The 21,911-nt window shown below is 42.3% G+C and overlaps 1 protein-coding gene across 1 annotated transcript in view; it reads left to right on the top strand.

The window, feature by feature from the left end:
• The window catches only part of POLN (DNA polymerase nu), a 2,689,548-nt gene that overhangs the window by 1,465,426 nt on the left and 1,202,211 nt on the right, over positions 1 to 21,911 (top strand). The window contains exon 15 of the mRNA XM_078678603.1: positions 15,921 to 16,004. Within this exon, the coding sequence (XP_078534729.1) occupies positions 15,921 to 16,004 (84 nt within the window). The remainder of the gene's footprint in view (positions 1 to 15,920; positions 16,005 to 21,911) is intronic.

Consider the following 21,911-nt stretch of genomic DNA (forward strand, 5'->3'; position numbering starts at 1 on the left):
AAAATGCCATCGAGTGTATGACCTGCTCGATGAGTAACCCCTTTAACCAATTGAACGAGACCACACGCAAACATAGCATCAAGCAAGGAGATAGTATCGTTAATATCATACCTCTCCAAATGAAAGTTAAAGTCTCCCAGAACTGTGAGTTCTTGCCGACCAAAGTAGGGTTCTAGGACGTGGAGGAGTCGTTGGCTAAAATCAGTACGTGGCCCAGGAGGACGATATATCAAAATTCCATTAAAGAAGGCACTATGGCCGTTTTTTATGGAAAAAAATAGAGCTTGAAAATTGTCCGTAGGAGCAGAGATAGGAGCAGTATGGCAATGGAAATGATCCCTGTAGAGGATTGCTAGCCCTCCACCCACCCGGCCCAGTCTATCTTGACGAGCCAGGCAATATCCTTCAGGGACAGCTTCAATAAGATCTGGACCGGAGGAGTCCTTTGCCCAGGTTTCCGTAACGAAAACCAGGGATGGCTTCCTATCTGATACAAATTCCTTGAACAAGATGTTATTTTTAATGAGCGAACGGGCATTTAGAAGGATGCAATCTTCCTTCAATGTCCTAGCTCTGGGGGAGAGGGATGGTATAGGCCTATGACTGAATAAAAGGGGCGTCGAGCTTGCCGTATCTGATAGCCGGCATCCACATGCTAGAGGGCGTAGGATGTCATCCGGTGAGCAGGTATGGGAGCATGTAAGCCTGTGAGGTTTAAGCTCAAGTAGAGTCTGAACGGAATATCTAAAATATCTGGGGTCCGAGGTCCCTAAGCCAGATGTCCTGCCGTCCAGCCCGTCCTCAGCGCGGACGGGCGCAGACGGGCTGGACTCTGGCGTGACTCCGGCGTAGCGACGGCTTACACGCTGCGCGCATACGCTGCGCGCCATAGTAGCCGATTTAAGTAGAGCTCTAGCCAGTCCACCTGACTGCTAGAGCGCGATCACTACAGCGCTTCCCACAACCCACCCAAGATGGCGCTCACCAAATTCAGAAGCGCGAGGGACCGGCCCGCCAAATAGCGGTGAGGGCACTCTTTACGTGCAGCAATGCGTATCGGGGTTAAAAGCAGGGGAGAACTATGAACAAATAAGACTAAATTATTAGACAAAACGGGATATTTAAAAAATGCGCTCAAGCGTCCTGAAGTGGCCGTAAATGCAGCAGTGACAAGCTAAAACAGCATTGGTTGCATCAATCAGTGCTTTCTCAGTACTGAAATTAGGGAGGAAGTCTGACCGAAAGTTATTCAATAGAGCATGGGTCTCACTATAGGTCAGTGGTAGTTGAGAGATGGGTCAGTAATTTGACAAGACTGAGGGGTCAAGCAAAGGCTTTTCCTGAAGGGAAAAGTGCCTTTTTCTATTCAGCAGGTACCTAGCCAGAGTTGAGTGGAATGAAGTATTGCAGATCAAGGTCTGAAATACAGCAAGAGAAAAGGTAACTGCTATTTCACCTTCTATAGGGAAGAACCAGAAGAGATAAAAAACAATAGTCAAAAGAATATCATCAGTGGTTACAGAATCAAAAGATGACTAGATAGAAATTGAAGTGTGCAAAATAAGAATAGAAGAGGACAGGGATGATACACAACTGAAAGTCATGTCAAGGGAACCAATCTGAGTAACCTTGTAATTTTATCTTGATGAAATCAGAAAGATCTGAGCACTGCTATTGAGTAGGTATAACTGCTTCAGGATGAGCAAGCGTGCACTAAAAGGGGTTTTGGAGGATGGGGTATGCTCATGATAATACTTGGCTCAGATAGTCCGAACCAATCATTTATTAAATGCTGAGTTTTTTTTACCAAATGACTTTGTCAGTACGGGCGTTGGTAGATGTCTATTATCTTTCAAGTTTTTTGCAGTGCCTCTTGGCTGTCGAGAGTTCTCCTGAGTTAAAGAGACCTTGACCACTTCAGCTTCAATATCCAGGAAAATGTACAAATAATCCTTAATAATAACTCAGCAGACGAATAACCTCATTACAGGTAGCAGTTGCCCCAACATGTGGAGTTCTTGTTATTTAACCTAACGGGAACCCAAGTACTTCATTCAGTCAAGCTACTGTTCTACAAATCTGCTCCTGGAACATTGCAAGGATTGACTGCCAACTCGCTCTTAGTGGTGCGTCGCTTGAACATTTTTTAAATAGCTTTCATGTGATATGTCCTCAAGAGTCGTGGAAAACGACATCATTTGCCTTCTCTAATTCTTCAACATTTGTCAAGCCAACTATCAAATCAAAAATGGGCAGAGACAGCTGTGGTCTTTGAGCCCCGATTAACAACAATTTGTTAACGGAACCAGTGCCCCTCTAAACTGTTTCAAAGGAAATGTTAAACGTTCAGTTCTATCAAAGGGAAACAATCTGTTCTCAACATTAATATTTATCTTCCACGATCTTTAAATAAAACAGATGTTAGATGTTGAGACTTCTTGGACGCACGCAAACTCTATCATGATTATTACTGGGAACTTTAACAATGATTTACTTTTAACCAAATCTACGGATGCATCTGACGACTCTTCTGACTCTATTCAATATCGTTCCTCTTATGACAAGCAAGACCAAACTTAAAACAGCATCTGATGCAGACTAGTTGTTTAATCTACTGTAAAACAATGGATTGCAGTCACTGAACGGCAGATTTTCTAATGACCAGCCTGTGAAACCCACGTTTGTTACATGGAATCATTCAACAATGATTAATAACACACGGCTTACTTCAACCTTTGTCTTGAGTTTGAAAAAATATCCAGAACGAAGAGTGATCATTATTCACAGCACATCACTTTGAGCTGAACTTTTGATCAATACTTAATTTGTCAATCTTTAGCTACCAGTTATGACATTTAATCAAGAATCAGTGTATTTTATTGAATATTGTTCTTAATCTTAATCTTTCTCCAATAACTACTCATCCATTTATAACTCAACCTCTGGAGTCTATCATAAAGGCTGTGTGCTCCACAGGATCCTTGATGTTCGATTGGGAACAGCTCCTTTATGCTACCCGTAACTTTATTTTTTCATGCTCCTTGGCTAGTAGTAATGCTAGATTCAACCATCTGACTCGTAACGCATGTCATAGAAATTCCGACAGCTAAATAGCATCATCATCTAACACTAAGAAGCTTGCTGAAAACATCCACCACTGAACACGTTAACGAGTTGCTCAAACAATCTAAACATCTACACAGAAGTACAATAAGAAGGACTAATGCTAAACAGGTCCACAAGGCTAGATCCTACACGGTGAAGCAATCAACTCAAGTAATTCAAGCAAATGCTGAGCTTTGATCAGCCTTGGGACCGAAGAGACAGTGGAGTGGCAGTCCTTGTAGTCGCACAGCAGTACTTCCTCCTGACAGAGTATCCACAGGTGCAGAAATGTACTGAAGAGTTGATCTGAGTTCCAGTATTTATACCCAGTTGTGCCTTTGAAGTATGGGAGGATGTTCTAGAGGATTTCTTTAAAATCCCTATGCATCCTTCCTTCCCGGTCCTGGTTTCAAACTAACCACAGGGGGTATGCAGCCTTTTGCGTGGAGGCAGGACACAACCTATTGAAGTGCAGATGGGCTGTGCTCAGCTCCTCCCTCCCATCCTTCCAGTGATGGCCCATCCAGGCACATCTAAGAACTCTATTGTTTGTGGCTGTCTAAGAGGAATACACAAAGCTCAACTGTCAGCTATACCAAGTCATGTGACCAGACAGGCTTCAGGCACTAAATGGCCATAGTAGGAAAATGGAAAATTTCTAAAAGTGGCATTTTCACAATTAAATAAAACTCCAACTTCACCATAAGTTGGGATTTTAAATTGTGATGATTTCAGAGACATCAAACACAAACTTGTTATTCCTTCTCATTGGAAATTACACTTAAAAAAGTGTGATAAGGCAACTTCAATGTAATCTTGTGGGGAAGTTAGGCCTTAAATTAGTGAAAAACAAATTTAAGAGTTTTCACTTCCAAGACATATAAAACTTAAAAGTAGATGGCGCACTTTTTAAATAAATTGCACCCTGCCCTCTGGGACTTCCAGAGCCTACCCTGGGGGTGATTTATATGTATTAAAATTAAGGTTTGGACCTGGCAAAAGTTGTTTTTATAGGTTGACATGGCAGTTTAAAACTGAACACACAGGCCCTGCAATGGCAGGCTTGTGACATGTTTAAAGGGCTACTTAAGTGGGTGGTACACTCAGTGCTGCAGACCCACCAATAGTACTTAATTTACATGCCTTGGGTACATGTAGTATCAATTTACTAGGGACTTATAAGAAAATAAATATTGGGGATAAGCCAGTATTACCATGTTTTAAGGACTAAACCCATGCAGTTTAGTACTGGTTAGCAGAGGTAAAGTGTACATAGTCCTAAGACCATCACAAAAAATATGAGGAAAATATGAGGAAAAAGTCAAAAAGTTGTGGGAAAACCGACCCAAAGACTGATAGGTCTAATACCAACCTCTTAAAAGAATACAGCTCTCCATCCTTAGACTTGTTGACTTTGATGAGCATGCTGTCACGTAAACAAGGAACACCTTGATGAACAATAATCATCTCATCGATTTGTGCGCAACTATGAAATACAAACATACAGAGTTACTGCTTGACACCTACACCTACGGTTCTCAAGATTACTTAACGTCTGGCTTGAAACCACTTAATAAAATCAAGTATATGAGATTTTGGTTTTTGTACATTACACTCCTGCTGTTCAATGGATTGTGTTAAAAAAATATGCCAGCAAGGGATTTTGCGTAAGGATCAGAGTTTTGAGCCAGGGTAGGAGAAAATAAATTAGTTACCTACACTAATGTTAATTAAAGGCTAAATCTGAGTTGATCTTATAGAACAGCAAACAGAATTGTTACCACACTAAAAATACACATGAATGCAACCAACAAATGGAAAAAATACACAAAAAACAGAGTTTATAGTCAAAAAGTTATTTTTGTTACAGTGAATACAAAGGGCAAAATGCATTGGGGACAAACGAGAAGCATACTATATACTCCTACTGTAAATCACCAGAGATAAGTCAAAACTGCTAAACAATAATGGTACAATGATTTCAAATCATCAGAATAACTGAAAACCAAAATAGATAAATGGATATCTGGCAGAATTAGACTTAAAAGTCGACGTTTATCGGACAGACACTGGCTGTTTCAAGATCAGGCGGTGGCGGGTAGGACTCTACAGGAGATACCCTTCCTGCGCCAGACTCACCGGCCCCCTAATCTCTATGCGTCCTTGGTCACGCAGACCACGCTTCGGGTTTGGGATGTCGTGAGTGTTAGGAATGAGCTCACCACCTTCCCGTCGCCGCTCACGCCGTTGGCAGGGAACCCCGACTTCCGACCCGGGACGGAACCTGGAGCGTTTTCGCTCTGGCAAGCGGCCAGGTGCTGTGCATTGGTTCATATTTATGGCTCGGAGGGCGCTGTGCCGTTTGATGATCTGCGCAGGGAATACCATTTGCCCGAGACGGAACGTATGCGTTACATGCAGGTCCGCCATTGGGCGCTACAGCCGCAGGTGCGGGAGCTGGCCGATCGCAAACTCACTCCATATGAGATGTGGCTTGCGACACGTTCTTCGGACGCCAAGCTCATCTCGGACATCTATCGGCTCCTACAACCCCCCGCACACCACCTTTATAACCCCGGGAGGGCTCGCTGGGAACGTGAGCTGGGGAGGGCGTTGAGTCACAAGGAATGGGACGACATCTCCTATAGAGCACGGCACTCGGCATACCACACTGGTCTCACGGAGACCTTTACGAAGGTATCCACGTACTGGTATTACACGCCTCAGAGATTGCATGACATGAACCATAACATCCAAGACACGTGCTGGCGCGAATGTGGGCAAACAGGTACACTCACACACATTTTATGGGATTGCCCGTTGCTGGGTCCGTACTGGCAGGAGGTCTTAGATGAGCTGGACCAGTGCTTTGACATCGAACTGCCACGCCTTCCTGCCTATGTTCTACTGGGGTTACCCAATGGTTTGATGTACCCACTGCGTTCTAGAAGGGGGAGACACATTGCGATCGCTTTAGGCTCCGCGATCCAAAACATACTGATATTCTGGCGCACCACCACTCTTCCCACTATCACGGGCTGGCTGCACAGGTTGTGGCATGTTTTGGGGATGGAAAAGATGTCCCTCACGGTGGCGGGGGAGGTGGACAAATTTGACGACCTGTGGCAACCTTTTAGAGTCCTGTTACAATCAGAGTTCAAGGAGATCACTTGTCCACGATATCTCAGGCTGATGCGATTGACTGCCCCGATCCCGTGATTGGTGAGGGGGGGAGGATGGGATGAGGGCGGAGCTTCTTGGAGGATATGAAGGGCTATTGGACACTAGCACAGGCACGGGGAGGGTTGGGGGAGTTTGGGCAGGGGGGGAAGGGAGTTGGGGGGGTGTTTTCTACTTTAGGTTTGGGATGGGTACATCATGTCACTTTTGCTCCTGATGGGGCTCTGTGGGCGTATAGTTGGTCATATTTTATTGCTGATGGCGTCTCTGATGAGAGTCTTTGCTTTGCATTATCGTGATTACCGTATTCCTTGTATGTATTGTTTTTCTTTGTTGTGGAAACGATAATAAAATGCTTTAAACCTAAAAGTCGACGTTTCGGTCTTTGGGAGTGATTTCATAAGACCATCATCCGGACTTCATTGATGTGCATTGAAAATGATGACCCTAAAAAGAACTGTGTAAAACAGCAATTTGTTAGCACCTGGTTGTGTGAAAAAATCAATATAGACAAGACTGTACAGTGTTGAACATTCAAAAAAATCGATATTCATCTATGTACACATTGTGTAAAGATACAAAGAATACTTTAATCGATATTAATCAATATACAAATTCTATAAACAGTTATGGGTCGGTGTGGCGACCAATTTGTAACAATATTGCAAAATAAGCTTACATGCAAAGTACACTGCCTGATGGTCAGTGGTGCTGGTCGAGATCAATCAACTAGATAATGAGGGACAGTGGAAACCAGACCTTCAAGCTTTATTTGAGCGCTAAAAGAAAAATGTGTGCTGGTTTACTATTGTGTATTTCAATAAACCATCAACAAGGTACTAAACACGGTGGTTTGGAACATTGTTACCTTGTATGGCTGCGATTTGAAGGTGGTTATTTGAATCTTAATATCGACTGCAGGTTAAATCCTAATGTCGTCTGCAGGTTAAAGTTCCAGAAGTTCAAGTGAATCTTAAAGCGATCTGTGAAAGGGGGAAGTGCAGATCGAGTTTGTAATCACAGAAAATCACATGGGCTTAGCTTTGACAGTTAAATATCATTTTTTTGAGTGAATGTCATGGCTGATTTCGCTAAGACCCACTCGCAGATGATTAATTTTAAGTTGTAAGAACGGACATACTGCAGACCGATAAACGGACAAGAGCACATATTACAGTGCTGTGCGTATGAGCGAATAGTTAAACAAAATATCTATTGTAATCCACACAGACTATATACATCTCATACCAGTGCTCGGAAAGACGAAAAGGAGGTATGAGCGTGGGCGTGAGCGTAAAGACATGTAGCAGAACGCTTGCCAATTAGTGTCCGTATTCCATGAAATGGAGCGGGAGGTACGGGCAACAAGAAAGAGACAAAGTACCAACTATGCAAGTTACTGGTCACAGCAATCTTTCATTTAACTTACTTGAATCGTTGGAGGGCACGGCACGACCAGCGTTCGGCAGCGTCAGGGGAACAGCGATGTGAAAACAGCTGATACCTGAAGTCTCAGGGATGACGTTATTTAAATCAAAATAGCGCGGGAACTCACGGCAATTGGCCAGAGTTGTAAGGGAGAAAGGACTGTGTGGCTTTCAGCATTAACCATTCTAAAGGCAATCATGGCGGCCATGTTGGAAGACAGTGTTCGATATAGGACCACAGAGTCGCTAGAGATGGTTACTATTAAACAAAGGCATTTTGCAAAGCCCTGTGTATTGAATCAATCAACAATTGACATGAAAATGCGGAAATTAATTGTTTAGTGTTTCTAATGAGCCATAGAATCGGAAAAACTATTTCCGAGTAATAACAGCAGAGAACACGAAGCATGTAAACCATAAATACTGCTCTGAAGAAAGTAAATATCATTTAATCTCATTAACATCATAAATATTGTCACAAGAAAGCTGTCGTCGCGCACAATCTTTAATTACTAGGATGTAGGCGGATGATTAAATCAGTAGGACACTACAGCAACATTAACGAAAAACAACGACATTTTCAGGGATTATACAGTTTTCGAAAAACATTTCGTGTTATTGGTTCATATTTCTAAATTTTTTGGGTACTGCCAATACATTTAGAGGATAAATGAAATATTGCTAGATATTGTGCAATATTGATATACATTTTTTATGTACGGCAATAGGACTAGTCAAGACATAATGCAGATCATGACAAACAAGCAAGAGTGTGCCATTCGGTAAATGAATTCAATCCGCTTTTGACACTATCAGCGAATTCAATCCATCGATTTTCTTTTATGGTCAAAATTCTGTCAACATTTTTCTGTCGAATTGTTGGTTTGACCACTTCGATGACCCACCACGTCATTTCTTTGTCAGAGTGATTGAATTGAGAATAATGGTCAACTAATGGGGCATTTTCAACTCGGCACCGAATGCGGGACTGATGCTGCAGAATTCTCTGTTTTGCCATTTGAGTGGTTTTACCGATGTAGACAAAACCACATGGGCAGCAGATGCAGTAGATGACATTGGGAGTCCTGCAGTTGGAAAAATGTTTGATGGCGATGTTTTTGCCATTGATGACAAAAGATTTCATATTTTTTGTCGTACTGCAGGCTATGCAATTATTGCATTTGAAATGGCCCAGGACGGGTACCAACTGTCTCATATTTTCAACCATATTGACATTCTCGTGGTTGTATGCATGTACCAAACGGTCTCGTAGATTGGGGCCACGCTTGAAAGCAAAGAGTGGTCTATTTTTTAACTCAGGTAGATCTTGTAATAATGGCCAATATTTAATAACAGTCTTTTTTATTTGTTGGCTAATAGAGCCAAAGGTGGTCACACAGACAAGTGGTACGTTCATTTTGGTGGATTTAGTTTCCAGTAGAGATTCACGATTATTGTACCAGGCTCGTTTAAGAGAATTCTTCAGGAGCCTGTTGGGGTAACCTCTTGCAAGTAGTTTTTGTTTGAGGATATTGGCCTCATAAAAGTAATCCACACGTCTGGTACAGTTTCTTCTAAGCCGAAGAAACTGGCCAAAGGGGAGCCCATCGCGAAGTGCTTTCGGGTGATGGCTGTTGTACTTAAGGAGGGTATTCCTAGTAGTTGGTTTGGTAAAGAGTGTCGTATAGATGGTGTTATCTTCGTTGACTTTGATGGTAATGTCAAGGAAGTTCATCTCTTTGGTGCTGTAATCTAGACTGAACTGAAGTTTGGAATTTAGATCATTGAGCCAAGTGTGAAAATCCGTTAAAAGTTTTTTGCCCCCTTTCCAAATTAGGAAAACGTCATCTATATACCTAAGCCAACATGAAATGTTGGCTAGGAAAGGATTAAGATGATGGTAAATGAATTTGTCCTCAAAATTAGAGACATAGATGTTCGCTATGTTAGGGGCGTAGACAGCGCCCATTGCCACACCTTTGAGTTGTTGGAAGAATTGCCTTTCAAAAAGGAAGAAATTCTCACACATTGATAACCGAATACATTCGATTATGAAATCAGTTGGAACTGTGTGTGGTCTTGTACGGGTCTCTAGAAGGTCCCTGATGATTTCCAATACATCATGTTGAGGAATATTTGTGTATAGACTTGAGATGTCCATTGTAACTAAAAATTCCTCATTTGGATCAAAGTGATGATTCTCCAATTTGATGATCACTGATGTGGTGTCTCTGATGTAGGTTTCTGACTCCACAACAAAGGGCCTGATAAAAAAGTCGGCGTACTGGGCAAGGGGTTTAAGTATAGAATTACAACCCGATACAATTGGTCTCCCTGGTGGCATTGTGGCATGTTTGTGTATTTTTGGGAGGATATAGATGGCTGGCACAGTTGGTGATTTGTTAATTAGGAATTGTGCCTCTTTATCACTAAGCCATCCACCATCACTCCCCAGTTTACTAAGAGCCATTATTTCTGTTTCTAGTCTCTTGGAGGGGTAACATCTGAGAAGTTTGTAGTTCTCAGTAACTGATAATTGACTGAGCATTTCTTGTCTATATGCATCACGGTCCCATAGAACAAGGCCACCACCCTTATCAGCTGGTTTGATCAAGGTATCAGATAGAGACTGAAGATTTGTAAGGGCCATATGTTCTTCTTTATTAAAGTTGTTTATATAGAAACCCGTTTGTTTGAAAAGGTTTTCCGTTTCAATAAGTACTGCATTTTCGAATGTAAGGATGTTTTTAGAAATCATGTTGTTTTGAGGGAAAAAGGTGGACGGAGGAGCCAACCCAGTGAAGTTTCTGTCGCGCATTTCAGATTTGGATGCAAAGAAGTTTTTAAGACGTACTGAACGGAAAAATTTATAAAGTTCTAGTTTAGTTTGGAATTTATTATTTCTGTAGGTGGGCACAAATGAGAGGCCAGATGTTAAAACAGAAATTTCAGCTTCACTCAATACGTGTTTGGATAAGTTGAAAATTGGAATTGTAGATTGTTCGGTCACCATTCCTAATGTTGGTTGCGGGTCTGACGTTGGCCTGGAGTGTATTGATTCCGGTACCAACCGCGTCTCGCTCCCCTCCCCCTCCGTGGCGGGCCCGTTCCCCTCCTCTCCTGTCCTAAAAAAGCCTGGTGAGAAGTAGAGGGTTGCTGGTCATACACAGATCTTTGTTGACCAGCTGGTGCCTGTTCACTGTCTGTGTCAGAGCCATTGTCAGAAAATGTTGTTCTTTTCTGTTGATATTGTTGGTTGTAATTGGGGCCTTTTGTTGTATTTTGGGGTTGATAAAAATCTTTGTGAAGGTAAGGATATGTTCTTTCCTTATTGTAGTAGCGAATGTCTTTTTGCAATTTGTCAGTTTTCTTTTTGGAGTTAAACTCTTCAAAGACCTTGATGGTTTGTGCTATCTTGTCAAGGAGAGTTTTGGTATTGGTAATACTAGAGTCACTATTGATTTTGTTCTCTAATGCCTCTATTTCAGTGAGCAAAAGTTTAATTTGTTTGAAAGCTGTTTCTATGCTTAACACCATCCAGGTGCGTGAGCATTTATTTGCTGCCTGACTGAACCCAATTTTGAAATCACCGTCGTCAATAAAAATGATGGGAATATTGCGGATTTGAAGACCAGTTGTATTATGTTAGCGCTAAGACAATCGGTGAGAAATTTCGCATGGAGTTCAGTTCGGACAAGTTTCTTTTTGAGACGTTCCAGTTTGTTCAGGTCAGATTCCGCGGGCAGGCTCACCAATGCACTTCTATTACCTAGAAGGGAGGGGCCGGCCGCTATTTTGAGGATGTAATCATCCGTGTATGAAAGAGTCTCAATCTCAGACATCCAAACTGTAATTGAATTGAATGTAAGAAATTAATAGCTCGAGGTTTGTACCACTCAGAAAGTGGCTCACAGCAGACGTTTGTCTGCGTGAAGATATATCTAGAAGAGGTGAGCAACCTCCCGCTCCATTTCATGGAATACGGACACTAATTGGCAAGCGTTCTGCTACATGTCTTTACGCTCACGCCCACGCTCATACCTCCTTTTCGTCTTTCCGAGCACTGGTATGAGATGTATATAGTCTGTGTGGATTACAATAGATATTTTGTTTAACTATTCGCTCATACGCACAGCACTGTAATATGTGCTCTTGTCCGTTTACCGGTCTGCAGTATGTCCGTTCTTACAACTTAAAATTAATCATCTGCGAGTGGGTCTTAGCGAAATCAGCCATGACATTCACTCAAAAAAATGATATTTAACTGTCAAAGCTAAGCCCATGTGATTTTCTGTGATTACAAACTCGATCTGCACGTCCCCCTTTCACAGATCGCTTTAAGATTCACTTGAACTTCTGGAACTTTAACCTGCAGACGACATTAGGATTTAACCTGCAGTCGATATTAAGATTCAAATAACCACCTTCAAATCGCAGCCATACAAGGTAACAATGTTCCAAACCACCGTGTTTAGTACCTTGTTGATGGTTTATTGAAATACACAATAGTAAACCAGCGCACATTTTTCTTTTAGCGCTCAAATAAAGCTTGAAGGTCTGGTTTCCACTGTCCCTCATTATCTAGTTGATTGATCTCGACCAGCACCACTGACCATCAGGCAGTGTACTTTGCATGTAAGCTTATTTTGCAATATTGTTACAAATTGGTCGCCACACCGACCCATAACTGTGTATAGAATTTGTATATTGATTAATATCGATTAAAGTATTCTTTGTATCTTTACACAATGTGTACATAGATGAATATCGATTTTTTTGAATGTTCAACACTGTACAGTCTTGTCTTTATTGATTATTTCACACAACCAGGTGCTAACAAATTGCTGTTTTACACAGTTCTTTTTAGGGTCATCATTTTCAATGCACATCAATGAAGTCCTGATGATGGTCTTATGAAATCACTCCCAAAGACCGAAACGTCGACTTTTAAGTCTAATTCTGCCAGATATCCATTTATCTATTTTGATTTTCAGTTATTCTGATGATTTGAAGTCATTGTACCATTATTGTTTAGCAGTTTTGACTTATCTCTGGTGATTTACAGTAGGAGTATATAGTATGCTTCTCGTTTGTCCCCAATGCATTTTTAAGTACCCTTTTTATTCACTGTAACAAAAATAATAACTTTTTGACTATAAAGCCTGGTTTTTGTGTATTTTTTCCATTTGTTGGTTGCCTTCATGTGTATTGTTAGTGTGGTAACAATTCTGTTTGCTGTTCTATAAGATCAACTCAGATTTAGCCTTTAATTAACATTAGTGTAGGTAACTAATTTATTTTCTCCTACCCTGGCTCAAAACTCTGATCCTTAAGCAAAATCCCTTGCTGGCATATTTTTTGAACATATTTCTGACCCAAGCCCGCAAGGGTTCATTGGGTTGCTCACCTCTTCTAGATATATGTTCAATGGATTGTGGCAATTTAACGGCACTAAAACTCAGAGATGCAGACTCTGTAGTTATTACAAGGAATCTCTGAAACACATAGAGTCCAATTACGATGTCGGTCGGAAGAGTCGGTTTCGGAATCGTTTCTGACTGAATCTGGTTCTGTGAGTCCGACCAACCGATTACGATACTTCTGTAGTGTAGTTCCTATATTCCCAATAGGCTCTTCACATTGGAATAACATAAACGGTAGTTTAGACGTAGGACTGAGGTCATCTAGGTCTCTACTGAATATGTTACACTTAATTAGGTATGCCATCTAGCTCAAAGGTCACTAGAAACTTTCTCGAGTGAACATTAAGGATTTAACTTTCCTCAATAGACAAGAAGGGATTAGTTTCTGACAACCGCATAAACATGACAACTTTGCTCCCCCCAGAATAAGGAGTATATCTCCAGAGTCGTGTGAAAACAATAGACAGCTATTTCACTCAGTCAATCGTGCATGCTTAGTTTCACCAGGAGTGCAGAGAAATAGAGAGACGGGCGTTTTCAATAAAAGTTGTTATTTATTGAGCAGTCTTCTTTCTCATGCCACAATTGCAATACTTATGAAGTAAAGTGCGTACAGTAAAAGGAGTATTATGAAATAATACTGTAAAAGCATTTATATGGTTTCTGAGCCATAAGATACTTAAAACGGATAAAATATATACATATTTAAAATCATTGACTAAACGTGCTCAACTGGTGCTTCTAAGATACGCCTACCCCGGTGTACCTAACCTAAGCCTAGTACGTGGGAAGGAGTAAGTGAGCTGCAGTTTAAGTTAAGTTAGTTTTGCCAAGAATCTGACTCAAGAATTCTCTAAGTATCTAATCAGCTCCATACCTTGGTCATAGAATGAAGGAGGTCTTGTATCTCTTTCTCAGGACTCGATCTCCCAGCAACCCGCAAGGGTGACTGGAAACACTGGAGCTGGATTTCTCGGCAGGAGAAAAGACAGCGTCTCTCTCTCAGTGCGTCAATGGGAGGGTCGGCTTCCTTCGGCACTCGCATCAGCTGGGCTTCGGGTAAGTAGACAGCCGATCTGCTCCAAACCACCGTGTATTTGCTTAAGGCAGAGGCTGGTATATTTATACCTGGAAGGTGCCGAGTTTGACGTAAGGTTGGACATAAGACGTCACTAAGAACTGGCAGTTCTTTTAGGACTCCAGTAGTTTTTGGACAAATCAAAACAGAAGCAGGGGGAATTCCCGGGCTGTTGGAGGCTTGGTTTGTTTAAAGAACGTGTTGTACTTTCTAAGAGTCTATGGGAGTAGCCTTGCCGTATTTGGACTGCATTGGCTATGACTAAATAAGGATATGATTCTTATGCCTTTTTAAGGATATGATTTGTTATAACCACATAAGGGCATGAATCTGGAATATTTAATTAGGGTCCTAGATACGATTACAACACTTCAGAACATCGTTCGGTCGGACGCGCATTGACTTCAATGGGAGCCTGGGTTCCGAACAAGAACACAGTCTCCCATTGAAAAAAGGGGTGGTTGGGGAAAATCTTGCACCCTGTTGCGGACACCTCATGGTGCCTGCCACACTGTGCATGATTGGAAAGAGGGGTCCTTTTGGCTCTCCCACGGGCCCCAACTGGAGGCCTACAGGTGAAGGGGGGCCCCAAAGTCAGGTTCTGACATCCGTTTTGTGTCAGGCAGTCTGATTCGGAACGGTTGTCAGAATCGGACATTGTAATCTCTCGGTCAGAAACCGTGCCAATAGAGCTGTATGATTCGGCTCCGAACAACTCGGGCTGTCCGAATGCCAATCGGAACCGAATCGGACAATCCGAATAGTTTCCTTGCATTGTAATCGGTCATTCGGAAATTTATCCTATTCGGTTGGAAACATATGTTCCGAATCGGATTCAGCCCCATAATTTGTCTTTGTCCGAAACTGCTATTATTTGCATGACTTGTTTAATGCTGCTAATATTCAGTTGATGAAAGGTGCCATTAATCTTCGTTTTGCCTTGCAAAGCGAAATCTTTATAACAAAGCTTATCAAATGTCTTGATTTAACCTATGTCATGTTAACAAATTTGGAGTCTGACTCTAATTCCTTGTTGAATTAGTTTGTACTGGGCATGGGTTTTCTCCTTTCATTGTTTTACTGGATTTGATCATTTTATGCTCTTTTATTATTGTAATTGATTTATTTATATACAATAAACGTATACAAGGCAGTAGTGCAGAATAGACCATGATGGGACTATGCTCTTTTATTCTTTACCCTTGTTGTGATTCCTAAAAATCAATGTTTGTTGGAGTAACTCTTTTTATGATGGGCTAGTGATCTACAACCCTGATGTCACCCGTCTAATACAAGTGTAGGTTATAATATACATGCACTTATAAAACAAGGTAAGGCTTCAAAGTGATTGTTGGTTTAAAAGCATTAGTTTTTTTTAAAGAGTTTAATATAGCACGAACTAGACATCTGGTGTCAGAGCGCTTTACATGAGCACCAGTTTCGTTACAGAAGGACACATTAATTTTTGTTAGGCACAGGGAGATTAAGTGATTTGCCCAAAATTACAGGATGTTGAGCGTCGTTGCTGGGACTTGAACCTGGTTCCCCAGCTTCGAAGTTGACCGCTCTAGCCGTACGGCCACATTGTAAGAGATGGGTGATGCATGGAGGAGCATTTATGCTAAGTAAAGAGCTACAGTGGTTATAATGTGTGAAATGTCAAATATGAGCCATCATTATAATTAAGATGATGTTACCCTTTTGCAGTTGCGTCTCAAAGAGTTGGAAAAAGAAGCACATCTATCAGCTGGGCAGAAGTTCCGCTTGACAAGCAATAATGATCTCAGAGAGGTATTTATACATTTTTGGAAATATTTTAAATTTTACTGAGTTCCATTGCATTGACTATCCACAGTGCTGCTGCCTGACCCCTTGGGAATAAAAAAAAGCCCTTATTACAATGTCGTCTGATTTGCCTCCGACCAACACCGCTGCAGATTGGGAACCGGCCGACCTCAGGTCTGTTGTTCCGACCGCATCATAATGCGTCGGTCGGACCACAGTAGTAGATGCAATTCGGACCTCAGCAGACAAGCCGTCTGTTACGGTCCGAACCTCATCATAATGAGGCCCACAGTGGCATTGGTTGATCTCATCCTAAATAACTCATGTCTCCTTACTAAATTAGAGTTGCTTTTTAGGTCTCGATTACAGACAGCTAAGGCTGTTTGTTGACCGATTGTTTGCAATACAGTACATATACATAGAGGGGGCTTTGGCTCAGCCCCTTGGGCTCATGATTTGGTGTCTTTGTTGTCTGTCGAACTTTCTTGCTCCTGCTTCAATGGCTTTCCTCTTTATTCTTTTGTTGACCCACCCAGGAGCATTCTGGATTTAAGGCCTTTGTTAAGATGTGACTTAGTCTGTCTTCACTCTTTATCTGGCGATTCTAGTCTTTAGCAGAATATGGCAAAAGTGACAAAGGTGGGTTCCAAGTTGGTTGTGACCAGTGGAGCTGTTGGTGTCTGGCTGTTCAGGCTCATGATTCCTATGCTCCATTAAAGTTAAAGAACCCCAGAGTTTGAAGTACTTGTTGTTCTTGGACTGGAGACACTACAACATTATTGGCGACGAGGATGGGATGTGCCAGACACCTGTGCCCGTGAAGTGGCGGTCAAGAAGAAAGGAACCCTGTGTCGCATGCTCAAAACTTTCGCCACTGTGAGGAGTGTGGTAGGACTGCCAGCGCAGAAACTATTTTTTTTAATACTCAGCCCAAGCGATTGTCTCAGCCACTTGCAATCAATCTTTACTTTAAACTTAAAACGCAATGTGTCAAGCCCTCGAACCCGTTAGGCATTCAAAACAGGGCTTGCGCTCCTATCCCTCGCGCTGCCTGCTCTTGCGCAGTTTCTTGGTTTCAGCGTGCATGTCTGACACTGGCGCGCTCGCTGCTTTTGTCAAACGTTACCAAGTATTCCTGTTGCTTCGCCTGTATGTAGTGTATTGCAGATTCATAATCAAGCAATTGAAAATAAACTATGAACAATTAAGCTCTATCTCACCTGTCATCATACATGAGTAAAATTATTTTGCCATTTCTCCCTTCCACTCGACCAGCACCATAGAGTTCAAGCCTGGGAAAGAGAAATTTTATCGTGAATGCTGCCATCGTGTGGTCATTGCTAGCACTGCACCGTGACTGCAATCAAAATAAGTACATTTCAAGTTTTCAAAAGTAACAAGTGTTATCTCATCTATCTTGCAAGTACTGCATGGTGACTACAATACAGATTTACAACGAAAGTCCTGTGCACACGTTATGTTAAGTATATATAAATGTCATCAAAGGTGAAAAGCAAAATCGTATAGAATGAAACAAGGTAGACCCACATGAATGGTTTCTTTCAAATTAAAATGTATTGAGCCTTCCTTTCTGGAAGGGTGACATCACAATATATATATATAGATGAACACATAGGGGGCGATTAGGATGGCGGACGGACCTGCGTCCGTCCGCCACCCCAGAGTTGGAGGGACCGTCCGCAGGGGCAGCGGCGGTCCCTCCATGCAAATTACGATCACATCCTGTATGAATAACATTGCGGCGGGTGCTGCTTCAAGCAGCACCCACCGCAATGTCAAAAATGCATGTATTACATTTACATGCACAAAGCGGCAGGCACCGCGCGGTGCCTGCCGCTTTGTGCATGTAAATGTTGGGGGGTACCATAGGTACCCCCCATGTGCACCCCCCACCCCCGACACCCTGGGGGCCCGCAACGGGCCCCCAAAAGCCAAAGTCCACATGCTTTTCCACGGCGGAAAAGCCGCCGCGGAAAAGCATGTGTGCGTGCAATTCCTAATTTGGCTGACGGTGTCTTGCAGACACCGTCACCAAATAGCCCTCCCCACCCCGCGGATCAGCGGCGGACGGACCTGCCGTCCGCCGCTGGTCCAACCGCACTCCCACCGCCATCCTAATCTGGCGGTGGGTGTTCTATTTCACTGCGGCGGAGAATCCGCATACTCCGGGCCGGCGGTGGCTTCCGCCGGCCCGGAGTATGCGGATTCTCCGCAATCATAATGAGGCCCATAATGTGTTATGATGTAACTTAGTCTCTCTTCACCCTTTACATGGTGTGTCTAGTCTTTAGGAGAATGTTGGGTTAGTGACATAGGTGGGTTCCAGGTCGGTTGTGAACAGTGGGGATGTTGGTGTCTGGCTGTTCAGGCACATGGTTACTATGCTCCATTAAAGTTAAAGAACTCCAAAGTTTGGAGTATGTGTCGTCGCATAACAATATTCAATGTCTTATCAAAACATTTGTGAAGACTCAGTTTGGCCTCCTTATACACATCTTCCATTACATCACCGTTGTCTTCATATACTTGTGGTACATATTTAAAGCTATGTTGACTCTCAGGACTTAGTCTCTCTTCACTCTTTACCTGCTGTTTCTAGTCTTTATTGGAATGTGGGGATAGTGACATGGGTAGGTTCGAGGTCGATTGTGACCAGTGGGGCTGTTGGTGTCTGGCTGTTCAGGCACAGGGTTCCTATGCTCCATTAAAGTTAGAGAACCCCAAAGTTTGTAGTACGTGTCGTTCTTGGACTGGAGACACTACAACAGCCTTATTATGAATTTGGCAGTCTGATGGCCTGCCAAACTTACAGTCGTGGTGCGGCAACCGCTGCACCGGTGGTCCGAACACCCTATCACAAGTAGGGCGATCGGACCGCCATGGGACTGCTGCTGTCGCCAGGGATCCGCGATCCCTGGTGGTCTTGCAAAGGTCTTGAGGACACATTATGCTTGGTGGGGTTCTGTGGCCCACCAAGCATATTGCGAGTTTCCTCCCTGCCTCAGTTTTCACAGCGGTGAGCGGACCAAGAACAGTGTGGCTGTGAGGAAATAGAGGGGGCCCTACATGGTATGGACTTGATAGTCCATGCCATGCAGGAACTTGCTTTGGCATTCCCATTTCAGTGCCTTTTATATAGGCACCACAAAATAACTGCCCGCCAGTGATGTAAAAAGTCAAAATTTGGCAGGTGGTCCTCACATGAGTTTGGTGGTGTGGGAGCCGGGCGGTCCCACTCCCACACCGCCAAACTTATAATAAGGCCCCTAGTGTTCTTATTGGAGAATTGTATCTTTCCAGTGCATGCTTGAGGCACTTTTTGTTAGGTCTGGCGTCAGCCAAGATCATTTGATTTTAATAAAATGTTATGTACAGTACACTTACTTCAAGGGGTTTCATACACCATTTCATCCATTGGTCTGTTGTTGTGTCACTGAACATTTTGTTTCTGCCCACTGCAGCAAGCAGGATGGGGCAGTTGGGTCGATGGTTAACTTCACTTTCAGTGACTGCATTTTGCTCTTTCACAATGAGCACATCCACACACAAGGTATTTTCCTTCAGTGTAAGTGTTTTTGTTTTGACTTTTTTTTACTTTAGTGTTGCCTGTATGTTTAGAGCCTGATGTACAGGGCACATTCCAGCTTTATCAATTCCTATCTCCTGCCAATGCTGTTTTAAATTCCTTTTGAAGTGACCTTTATTTATCTTGCTGCTGGTATTTCACTATTCTGAAAACATTATGAAGAACATAGCCTTTTGAAATGCAACAATAATACAAACAGTATCTCACATTGACTCTCTTTATAAGCTCATGAGTGTGCTCTATCTTTGCAACTTTGTTTGTTCTTTATTTTTTCTATCTTCCATCTTGTTTTTCTTTCTTTTTCCTTCCTTCTCTTTCTTTTTGTTTCTTTATCTCTTCCATATTTCTTGCTGTTTTCTTCCTTCTTTCCTTTTGTCTTTCTTTTTTTCTTCCGTTTCTTTTTTCCTACTTTCCTGTTGCCTTTCTTTCGTTGTTTATTTTTTGCTACTTTGTTTCTTTTTCTTTCTTTCTTTTTCCTTCGTTCTTTTGTTCTTTCTTTCTGTATTTTCTTCCCTCTTTTCTTCTTTTTTCCTTCTCTCTTTCTTTCTTTCCTTCTGTGGTGGTGACCCTCAGCAAGCCCTACCGGTGCAAGGGGTTCGCCCTTCTCTGCACAAGTCCTCAGACCAATAGGATAGAAGTTGGCACAGAAATTGGAGTAGAAAATACAAAGTTTATTAACCTCATGAGGTGGAACTACATTCACACAACACCCTTCGGCAATGTATGAAGTAGCACACTGAATGGAAGGGGCTTGGTCCTTTTATACCCACACAGGGACTCAAAAGAAGGCGGTACAAGTACAAGAAGTAGGTTTTAGGCACATATAAGGTCATACAAAAAAAGCACAGTCAACAAGTGGGAGGAACTAACAGTTGCTAATTCTGGTGAACACATCCTGACATTTACAGACTAACAGCAGCTGCATGGACAGCTGCAAGATCAACTGAGCATGTACAAAGTGGAAGAGGCTAAATATAACTTGTCTCTAGGCAGATGACAAGAGCAGACAACAGCAAGGTAGGACATAGCACATGGCATACACGTGGTAGCACATGGCAAACAAATTGGCTGCCAGAAATACAAAATGGATTCCACGAAACGGACAAGATAGCCTCTAAATACAGGATGGCTTCTGCTAACACTAACCCAATCGCTGCCAAATTACAACAGACGGTCCACTTTTAGCATTAGCTGAAGACATTCATTTATCTGGGGTAATCTAGATATGCATCCTGTACATCGATGCTCATCAGTTCAGTGACCTCTTTATTTAGCATTTGTTGGGCTTTCATTTCTGCAACATTTCTTTTAGCAGGTGTACAAGCAGTGATGCAAATAGAGCAAAGAATGGGACCACATTGTATACAGATACAGCATGTAAATAGTATCACCAATAGTATACATAGCATAGTCAGTAGCTTCCAGCTCCAAGTAATAAGGAGTGTCCATAACCAGTTCGAAAAAGTCCATGTACCAGTCTCTGGGTGAATCTCCGCAGCATTCTTATGTAGTTTAGAGATTGCATCATAATATATTGAAGGTGAGTGATCCGGAATGAAAACACAGCAGCTGCTGCCGATGATACGACATGCACCACCTCGATCAGCCAAAATCACATCAAGTACCATACGATTCTGGAGTGCTACAATCCTCGCAACTTGTAGCTTTTCTGTAATGTTCCCAAGTGCCATTGCTGTCTGATTGGTAACAGCTAGCTTCCACAACACGAGTCTATTGTCTTATCTTTCTGCTGTTCAATGCAGCACCTACAAAAAAGAATAAACCCAAGTTAGAGTCGAAATATTGTTGCAAAACTGTGTCAGTTTGGTCAACTTCCTCCATACTTATTGTCCTCTTATTTCTGTTCTTGGAAATGTCCTTGTATAGCTTGAAGTTGAGATGATAGGATGCAGGTGCCAGAAACACAGGGGGCAACAGAAAGGACACGTAGCAGACCCCAGACCACCCCACAGGTAGTTGGTAGTATCCCTTATTACCACAAACGAAGTATGTATTATGCGAAGACGTAAAACTGCTGTTAATGGTACCTTCAATTGTCAGAATTACAGTACATTCACTTCTCCCCACTGGAATTCTCCCAACACTACTAATACATAAGTCTGCTTTAGCTCTTGTCACAGAAATCACAAAAGGTCCATTGTTCTTCATAGTCCTTGTCTTTGTGAAGACATGTGGCATAGAAATATTGTTCAGGTTGGTACTCCTCCCATTCCCATTTTGTTCCTCTAGCCTGAGGGTAAGCATTCTCATCAGGATAACATTCTTTATTAAGGTGATAATTGATC

This window comes from Lissotriton helveticus, chromosome 2_2, assembly GCF_964261635.1.
Source record: "Lissotriton helveticus chromosome 2_2, aLisHel1.1, whole genome shotgun sequence".
Classification (NCBI taxonomy): domain Eukaryota; kingdom Metazoa; phylum Chordata; class Amphibia; order Caudata; family Salamandridae; genus Lissotriton; species Lissotriton helveticus.